The 9,718-nt window shown below is 53.1% G+C and overlaps 1 protein-coding gene across 5 annotated transcripts in view; it reads right to left on the bottom strand.

The window, feature by feature from the left end:
- Positions 1-6,802: 6,802 nt before the first annotated feature.
- LOC109305253 (zinc finger protein 271-like) overlaps positions 6,803-9,718 on the bottom strand; it is a 14,512-nt gene continuing 11,596 nt past the window's right edge. For all 5 annotated transcript variants that reach the window (XM_019528271.1, XM_019528270.1, XM_019528267.1 and 2 more), the window contains one exon: positions 6,803-9,524. In XM_019528271.1, coding sequence (XP_019383816.1) covers positions 6,829-9,524 — 2,696 coding nt within the window. In that variant the 3' untranslated portion in view covers positions 6,803-6,828. The remainder of the gene's footprint in view (positions 9,525-9,718) is intronic.

Raw genomic sequence — 9,718 nt, 5'->3', positions numbered from 1 at the left:
CAGCTAGTAAAGCGACCAAAACACTGGCTTGCATCCATAGATGCTTCTGAAGCAAATCCTGGGACGTCATTCTCCCCTTGTACTCAGCCTTAGTGAGGCCGCAGCTGGAGTACTGCGTCCAGTTTTGGGTTCCACAATTCAAAAAGGATGTGGAGAACCTTGAGAGAGAGACTCCAGAGAAGAGCCACGCAGATGATCAGAGGTCATGAAAACAGACTTTACGACGACAGGCTGAGAGCCATGGGGCTCTTTAGCCTGGAAAAGCGCAGGCTCAGGTGTGATCTGATGGCCACCTATAAGTTTATCAGGGGTGACCACCAGTATCTGGAGGAACGTTTGTTCACCAGAGTGCCCCAAGGGATGATAAGGTCGAACGGTCATAAACTACTGCCAGCCCAGTTAAGGCTGGACATAAGGAAGAATTTCTTTATTATCTGAGCCCCCAAGGTCTGGAACAGCCTGCCATCAAAGGTGGTTCAAGCACCTACATTAAACACCTTCAAGAGCAAATTGGATGCTTATCTTGCTGGGATCCTACGACCCCAGCTGACTTCCTGCCCTTTGGGCGGGGGGCTGGACTCGATGATCTTCCGAGGTCCCTTCCAGCCCAAATGTCTATGAAATCTATGAAACTGGAAGGCTTTGTGGTCACAGCAGGGCCTAGCAGCCAGGCCTGCAGTAGGTTCCCCACCTAGCCCCAAGACAGACGCAGTTGCACAAGCACCCATAACACGAGTTTTGCCTGCCTGTGGCCAGAGGTGCAGGGCCCCAGAACACAGAACCCTACACCTATCTCCTTGAGAGCTGGCAGGCTTTGTGGCCTCAGCAGGGGCTAGCAGGCCTGTAGCTTTCCCCCTGCTGCGCCTTAACACACAGTGTCACCCATGTCACAAATTTTGCTTGTCCGCAGCTTGAGGTACAGTTTCCCCCAAACCCTTGCACCTATCTCCTTGAAACTTGGCGTGCTTTGTGGCCTCAGCAGGGACTAGCATGCCTGCAGTTTTGACCCCTCTGTGTCTTAAACACATACATGACATGAGTTTTGCTTTCAAGATTTTGGGGTGCAGTTTCCCCGAGCCCCCCCACATTTACCTCCTTGAAACTTGGCAGGTGTCCTGCCCTCAGAAGGAGCTACAATTCCTGCATTTCATCCAAATCAGGGTAGAAATGACCAAGTTATTAGCTGTTTTGTCCTGCCCCATTATATCCTATGGGCAAAACATCGAAACAGTTTTGCCGTTTCTACCATTTCGATGGAATGGAACAGCTGTTTTGAATCTAAACACACTTCAAAATGAAACACTATTCCATCAAAACGCTGAAATGGAACACTGCTGTTTCACAAAGCCCTAATGTTCACCTCACCAGTGATGGCAACTTATGGGGCATTTACTTCCCCAGGGGCAGCAACACCAGGCCCTTGAGTAGCCTCCCTGAGCTCCTCTGGCCAAGGCTTTGTTCCCCACTGCTGTCTCTGGTCCTGGCCAGGACCAGCTCAGAGGCCTGTGTCCTGTTCCTATCCCAGGGGGGTAGCATCCTGCAGCTGCCTCTGGTGCCAGGGCTGTGGTTTGTTGGCTGCTGTCTCTGACTTCTGCATCTCCAGCACCCAGGGCTGGTGTCTCTGGTTCATGCCCATCCTGCTTACTGCCTGGGCTGGGGGCAGTTCTGGATTCCTCTCTCAGTGGAAGGCTCTAGGGTGCAGCCCCAGCTACCTCTGTCTGAAGATGCTCCCCTGGCTTCTGCACACTGGAACAGCACAGGAGCTGTCAGGGAGAGGGAAGGTCTCCATTGCTGAGCTCCTCCTTTCCTAGCAGGGGTGGGGCCAGCTTCTCCCTACCAGCAGCCTGGTGCCCTGGGGCTGGAGGGGTCTCTGGGACAGCTGTGCAGCAGTATGTGCGTCTCTACGAGCTGCACCCTCTGCTGCTGCAGCCTGGTGGTGGCCCCCCACTCACTTCTGCCAGTGTACATGTACTACTAGGCATCACAGACCCAGCACTGATTGACCTCACCTCTTTCACTTTCCCCCCATTCTGTGACTGCTGATATTGGGTCCGAAGCAGGGGGTGAAGCTGGCCAGGAGTCCCCAGGAATCCCACCCCTGCACTGCCAGCAGAGCCAAGACACTTGGGGGTTGGGGGCAGGAATGCCTCTGCACCATTGTGTCCCCTCTTCAGTGCTGCCCTGGGTACAGGGAGGGGTGGCATGAACAGCAGCCAGGGCTTGCCTTTGCCAGGATAACTAGAACAGAGTCTAATCAAATTAACAATGGAGTAGCTCTTAAGTTGCATGAACTCCCTTCTATGGGTCATTGCCATCCCAGTGAAACTGGTTTCTCTTCACATGAGCTGAACGCACTCCCAAAATTTAATGTAAGTCACTTATTCTAAATAAGAATTTCACAGGGGAGGAACAAATATAATAAATCCTTCAAATACAACACTCCGAAAAGACAAATAGTTCTTCCAAAGTGCCCTGGATCTTAAACATCGGATAAAACAAAACCCAGTAAAGACATATAGACCATGAGGACTTCATCCTTGTTAATACATCTTTGACAGATGCTTTATTATCTCCTTACACTGGGAGTCAGGAAACATGGGTCTACCTCCTATTCAAAAGTAGCCAGTATCCAAAGGAGCATGTTACTCTGCCATAAAAATACATGTGGATTAAAGCTCCTTTAGGTCTTTGTGTAGACAAAACCAAGTTATTTAACCACCTCCCTGAATCCAGCTCTGAGGGATGTTTCCACAGGCAGATGGGAGCCAGGTGGAAGATGCTCAGAGGTTTTGAATCCAGAAGGTCCCTGTGTCCTCAGCTACTTTGAGCTCCAACTTCATAGAGGCCAGACAGCTCTTCCAGGGATTTCTGCCTATGAACCCCAGTGGAAGCAGACAGACTAATCCACTTTGGGCATTAAAGCACTTGACCTTTGTCAGAAAACAGCAATTAGGTTTTGAACCCAGGGCCTGACTCACTCCATATTTGCACTGGCCACCTATGTAGGAGTCTCCTTTGGTAGGCTGAGGTGATCTTGAGACTTGGGAATGAAGGAGACCTCCTGCCACACATAGGGGCACTGAATGTCCAGACAAACTGAGCTGGTCCCTGGGTCCCTTCTGGAGTGGGATGGATCAGGGTGAGAAGGCAGAGAGCCTGAAGGAGGGCATGGGGAGCACAGTAATTTGGAACATGCATGTCCCACACACACTACTCACCCGTCACAACACCCCTCCTCCTCCAATTGCCAATATGTCAGGACCCCACAGTTGGACCCTGTTTTCCCAGGCCTCTGCCCTCCCCAGTCCCTAAGGCATGCCAATTCCCCCACTGACTCCCACTCAGGTTCTACCTTGCTTCCTAGTTCCCTGTCCCTAAAGGGCTCCTCCATTTCTTCTTTGCCCCAACCCCACCCTGCTCTCTACCTTCTCCCCTTGTCACCCATCAAGGCTCCTTGTTTCCCTAACTTGACTTGCCACCCCTTCAGGAACCCCCTGACCCCATCCCTTCAGGCTCTCCCATTCCACACTAACTCTCCATTCACTTAGTTCCCGCCCCCCCCGCCAATGCAGAGTCCTTGTCTCAAGGCTGCTTTATCACCTCTCAATTTGTCTTTCCATCCTTTCATAGCCTCCCTGCTCATGCCCAACATCCTGTCGTCTCAGTTCTCCTGGTCCTTTTAAATTCCTGACCCCTCAGGGCTCTCTCATTCTCCCTGGCTCCTTTCAAGGCTCCCTTGTTCCCCACAATGCAACTCACTCCCCCTCAAGCTCATCCATTCCTGCTGACTGCTGAAGCTCTCAGATAACTTCTTTGGAACCCTAACCCATCCCCTCAAGGCTTCCCCTCCCCCTCGCTGCCCCAACACCCCATCTATTCAGGTTTCTATATTCTCTGTCATTTCTGTCCCCAGAGCTGCAATGAGGGACAGGGTTGAGAATGGACCTATGTGGGGGCTGGAATTGGCCCCCCAGCACTGAAACAGATATATGGAGCTAAGAACATGGCCCAGACACATTGCTGACAAATGGGGGAGGAGCTGAGAATAGGTATGCTCAGTGCATGTCACAGGTACACACTGCTGAGCAACCCCTGCCCAAGACCAGGTCTCTCCTTGCAGGACCATCGGGGGGGGGGGCAAATTGGAGTGACTGCCCTGGGCCCTGTGCTTTGTGGGGCCCCTGCACAGTGCCGTACAGGTCCTGCTGTAGCCACTGTATGCCGCCGGCTGCTCGCTCCCCGCCACTCTGGCTGCTTCCCACCTCCCCGGCCCCACACAGGCTGATATGGCCCGGGCCCCATACACCCCTAGGGATGGCTCTGTCTCCTTGAACCAGATGCTGCACATACCGAGGCATTGGTTGTCTGGCTGGCAGTTCACATGAGCTGTTAGCTGAGGTACAAGGGGTAGCCAGGGTCAAAGCTAGAGAGTCAGAGTCTGACTCAGGGCCAAAACACTACACAGAGCAAGGCCAGGTCACAAGCCAAGTCAGATACATGAGAGAGCTGTGTTTCAACAATCCAAAATGCAGGGCAGAGAGGCAGGACAGCATGTGTAAGAAGGGACAGCAATGGGTGGTCCTATCTGGAATCGGGGTGCAGAGGCAGGGATATACCATTATCATTAAAATAACAATAAGTATCAAAAACAAAACATTTTCCTTATTTCAACGTTGTCCTCAGCATAAAAAGTCCAAAAAGCAATCTAGCACCACTCTCAACGTCAGCATCAACACCCTCCACTTCCTTCACCTCTGAATGCTGAAACCAGAAGGTAAAAATCAATTCTTGAGTGAAGAGTTATGCTCAGTCGACCCTCACAACCATCACCTCCTCTGGGCTTCTCTCCCCTCCACATCCTGCCAAGTGTTTTTCTCCACAATTTGTTTCAACAGTCTGGAGGTTTTGTCCACTCCCTCCCTCTCTCCCTGCTTTCTTATCTCCTGCCAGTATAAAACAGTTGAAATTTCCCAGCTATACACTGGGTTTGGAACCTGGGAAGTTCACTGCAAGCTTACTCAATACCCATAGCAGGCTTCCCTTTCTAACAGGTCACATACACGTTACTAAAAGCAGTATCACTGTAAAATCCTCCTGCTTACCACCTCTGCCACTTGTCATATGCCAATATATGGGTTCTGTACCAGAACCACGCCAGATGCTCTCTTTTCATTAGTGCTAGACCATTGTGAAGGTCCTCAGGTCCACCTCTCCTCAAAGTAATCATAATCCTCTCCCCTGGTATACCACACTCCTGCAGGCTGTTTCAGCCCAGCAGGTGACTGGGTCCAGCTAAATAGGGCCAAGCACATCTGGTTATGCTGGCATAGCCCACTCCTGGCTCCTGCTGACGTGTGGCCTGGCCCCAGCCAGTGTGTGCAGCTTCCTGTGGGGTTGTTCCTGGCAGCCAGCTGTGTGCTACTCTACTGCCCCTGCCTCCAGCAGAGGCTCCTGCTCCTGATTTTGCCTCTGCCATGTCATGCTGCACCTCTCTGGGCAAGCAGGCAGGCAACTTCAGCTGGGCAGCTCCTGCCCCAATGCATGGGGCTCTGGCTTCAGCTCCCAGCCATCTTCCTGGAAGCTGGAGCTGGAGTCCTACGTGATGGAGCAGGAGCTGCTTGGCTGAAGCCGTTTGTCCGCCTGGAGCAGCACGATGCAGGGTGGGCAAGACAAGGAGCAGGAGCTACTACTGGAGGTGCAGGGAGCAAAGCAGCACCCGGCTGGGCCATGGGCACTGGTGGGAATGAAGCATGGGCAGCCCGAGCACAAGCAGGCAGGGCTTCCTGTTTTTCCTGTTGTTCTTTGCTCTCCTCTCTGCTTGCCTCTTCCCTCTACTCTTGTGTGTCCCTTGTGCCAGCTGGTCTCCTCCTTCTCAAGACGGTCACAAAGATTTTGGGTCAAGACTGGAACATGTGGCCCCTCTCTCCACACACATTACATACCCACCCTTAGCAACAGTATTTTCTCACGTCCCCTCCCTTTACACAAGGAGCACAGAATCTGTGTGAAGCTATGGTAAGATACTCATGCTCCCCACACTTATGACAAAGTTTGGGCTCTCCCTATGGAACCCTAAGGCTATTCCGGGGGGAGATACCTCACACCCTCATAATCCTTGGAGAGGTCTGTCCACACTAACAGATGGGCATACTATAGCCCAGTGCAAACAGTCTACATTTTTCACCTTCTCTGTGTAACACATTTTTTCACAGTAGCACTCCAGTAACGTTCTCACATCTGGCTCCGTAACAAGATCTGTAAACATTTTTACTATTGCCACCTGCTCCCAGGAATGTGTGTCTGTTCCAACACTGAAAAAAATGAAGGGTAGAGTCATCTCGAAGCTCTTGGTATGCATCCAAAAATCATGGGATCAGAGCCTCATGCACCAGAACACTGGGACCAGGAGGGAGAAGAAAGCTGGGAGGTGGCCAAAGTCCCTGGGTGTCATTTGGAGGCAGCTGTTTTGGGGAAGGCACTGTATTGTGAAGGCACTTCTTCCCCTGGGAGCACTGACCGGTTTTAGAGAATGGTGGGCAATGCATAGACTCCAAGGCTGATACAAGGAGCATCTCCTCACAGGCTCTCCCAGCATTTAGGCTGCCCCTGAGGCATTTTGTCTGACCCCCTTCCCTCCCCTAATCAAAGCTTGTGGCCCAGCTTCCGGGTCCTGCAGTGGCCTGCAAGGGCCAGGTAAACTTTTTATGTAGTTCCCCACCACCCCACCAGACCTTCTGGCATTGTTGGTAGAATTATGTATGAATGCTTCCGGGTGTAGCTGCACTGTTGCTGGGCCAGGTGGGAAGATTGAGTGAAGCTCTTCCCACACTACGAGCACTGATGTGGCTTCTTCCGTGTGTGCATGAGCTGATGATAGGTCAGGCTGGAGGAGTGGGTGAAGCTCTTCTGACACTCAGAGCACTGATGTGGCTTCTCCCCTGTGTGGATGCACTGATGCTGGGCAAGGGTAGAGGAGCAGCTGAAGCTCTTCCCACACTCAGAGCACTGGTGTGACTTCTCCCCTGTGTGGATGCGCTGGTGTTTCGCCAGGTTGGAGGATTGGGTGAAGCTCTTCCCACACACAGAGCACTGATGTGGCTTCTCCCCTGTGTGGATGCGCTGGTGTTTCGCCAGGTTGGAGGATTGGGTGAAGCTCTTCCCACACACAGAGCACTGATGTGGTTTCTCCCCTGTATGGATGCGGTGGTGCTGGGCCAGGCTGGAGGAGTGGGTAAAGCTCTTCCCACATTCAGAGCACTGGTGCGGCTTCTCCCCTGTGTGGATGCGCTGGTGCTGGACCAGGATGGAGGACTGAGTGAAGCTCTTCCCACACACAAAGCACTGATGTGGCTTCTCCCCTGTGTGGATACGCTGGTGCCGGACCAGGGTGGAGGAGCGGCTGAAGCTCTTCCCACACACAGGGCACTGATGTGGCTTCTCCCCTGTGTGGATAAGTTGGTGCTGGGCAAGGGTGGAGGAGCAGCTGAAGCTCTTCCCACACTCAGGGCACTGGTGTGGCTTTTCCCCTGTGTGGAGGTGCTGGTGTTTGGCTAGGCTGGAGGATTGGGTGAAGCACTTCCCACATACAGAGCACTGATGTGGCTTCTCACCTGTGTGAATGTGTTGGTGCTCGGCCAGCCTGGAGGAATGGATGAAGCCCTTTCCACACACAGAACATTGATGTGGCTTCTCCCCTGTGTGGATGCGCTGGTGTTGGGCCAAGTGGGAAGATTGGGTGAAGCTCTTCCCACATGCAGAGCAATGATGGGGCTTCTCCCCTGTGTGGATAAGCTGATGCCGAGCCAGGGTGGAGGAGCGGCTGAAGCTCTTCCCACACACAGAGCAAAGATGTGGCTTCTCCCCTGTGTGAATACGTTGGTGCTGGGCTAGGGTGGAGGACTGACCAAAGCTCTTCCCACACACAGGGCACTGATGTGGCTTCTCCCCTGTGTGGATGCGCTGATGCTGGGTCAGGTGTGGGGACTGAGTGAAGCTCTTTCCACACACAGAGCACTGATGTGGCTTCTCCCCTGTGTGGATGCGCTGATGCTGGGTCAGGTGTGGGGACTGAGTGAAGCTCTTTCCACACACAGAGCACTGATGTGGCTTCTCCCCTGTGTGGATGCGCTGATGCTGGGTCAGGTGTGGGGACTGAGTGAAGCTCTTTCCACACACAGAGCACTGATGTGGCTTCTCCCCTGTGTGGATGCGCTGATGCTGGGTCAGGTGTGGGGACTGAGTGAAGCTCTTTCCACACACAGAGCACTGATGTGGCTTCTCCCCTGTGTGGATGCGCTGATGCTGGGTCAGGTGTGGGGACTGAGTGAAGCTCTTTCCACACACAGAGCACTGATGTGGCTTCTCTCCCGTGTGGATAAGCTGGTGCTTGGCTAGGTGGGAAGGGTGGGTAAAGCTCTTCCCGCAATCAGAACAAAGATATGGCTTTTCTCCTGTATGGATACACTGGTATTGGGCCAGGCTTGTGGAGCAGCTGAAGCTCTTCCCACGCTCAGGGAACTGGTGTAGCTTCTCCCCTGTGTGGATGCACTGGTGTTTGGCCAGGTGGGAGGGCTGGGTGAAGCTCTTCCCACACACAGAGCACTGATGTGGCTTTTCCCCTATGCAGGTAAGCTGGTTGTTTTCCCCTGTTTGCATAAGCGTGTGTCTGGCCATATTAGAGGGCTGCCTGAAGCTCTTCCCACACTTGGTGTAGTGGTGTGGCTTGTCTGCCTTCTTCACACACCGATGCTGGGATAGATCCTGCCAGCAAATTAAGTTCTTCCTGCACTTGGTGCAGTGGTGTGTCTTCCTCCCCAAGTGGATGCGCCGGTGCTGAGCCAGGGAGGAGAAATAGGTGAAGGTCTTACTACATGTGACACAGCGGTACTGATGCTTCTCCCTGTGCACATGTTGGTGCTTGGCCAGGTCCAAGCTGCACACAAAGCTATGCTCACATTTGGTGCAGCGGTAGGGGAGCTCTCCTGAATGGCTCTTGCAGTGAGCAGCCAGGGTCAAGAGGCAGGTGAAGCTCTTCCCGCATATGGCACATATGTGGGGCTTCTCCCTAATGTGCCCTATCTTGTGCAAAGCCAGGAGTGAGGAGCAGTTAGAGGTTTTCCTGCACCCAGGGCAGGGGTGGGCTCTCTTCCTGTGCTTGGCAGTGAGCTCCTGCTTCCCTCTGAGGCTGACTCCACTGGTTTGGTTTGGATGCAGGGTCTCTCTGCAGTGGAACTTTGCCTTGTGGCTCTTCAAGTCTCTCAGCTCCACAAATTCTTCCCTCCACCCAGGGTTCTTTCTGGGTTCTGTCTCTTCTCCACTCTCACGCCAAACTGGAGCTAGTACCCGGTTCACTGCTACATTCTCCTTCTGCTTTTGGGGCCTCCTCTGACTCTTGTGCCATTGGTTCTTAGATCTCAAGGAGTCCATCTCACCCAAATTCCCTGGGGAAATCCACTGTGGCACTAGGCTTGCAGGCCCTTCCTCAGAAGGCTGCTCCTGAACTCTGCTCAGCAGCCAGGCACCTCCTGCATGGAGAAGAGAAACTCCAAATTAGTTCCTGCCCTGCTAGCAAAGGGCAAACACTGCTATTCCTTCTGCTGGGATGGGCCTCAGAGCAGGACTGGACCTTGGCACTTGTGTTCCCTTAAGAAAATGTGATCTTCCTTCCAGACAGTGAGAGTGAGAGAGAGAGAGAGAGTGTGTGTGTGTGTGTGGGGGG

Source organism: Gavialis gangeticus, unplaced genomic scaffold (genome assembly GCF_001723915.1).
Source record: "Gavialis gangeticus isolate Ggan-Ray unplaced genomic scaffold, GavGan_comp1, whole genome shotgun sequence".
Taxonomy (NCBI): Eukaryota; Metazoa; Chordata; order Crocodylia; family Gavialidae; genus Gavialis; species Gavialis gangeticus.
This window is presented reverse-complemented; position numbering and strand designations above follow the sequence as displayed.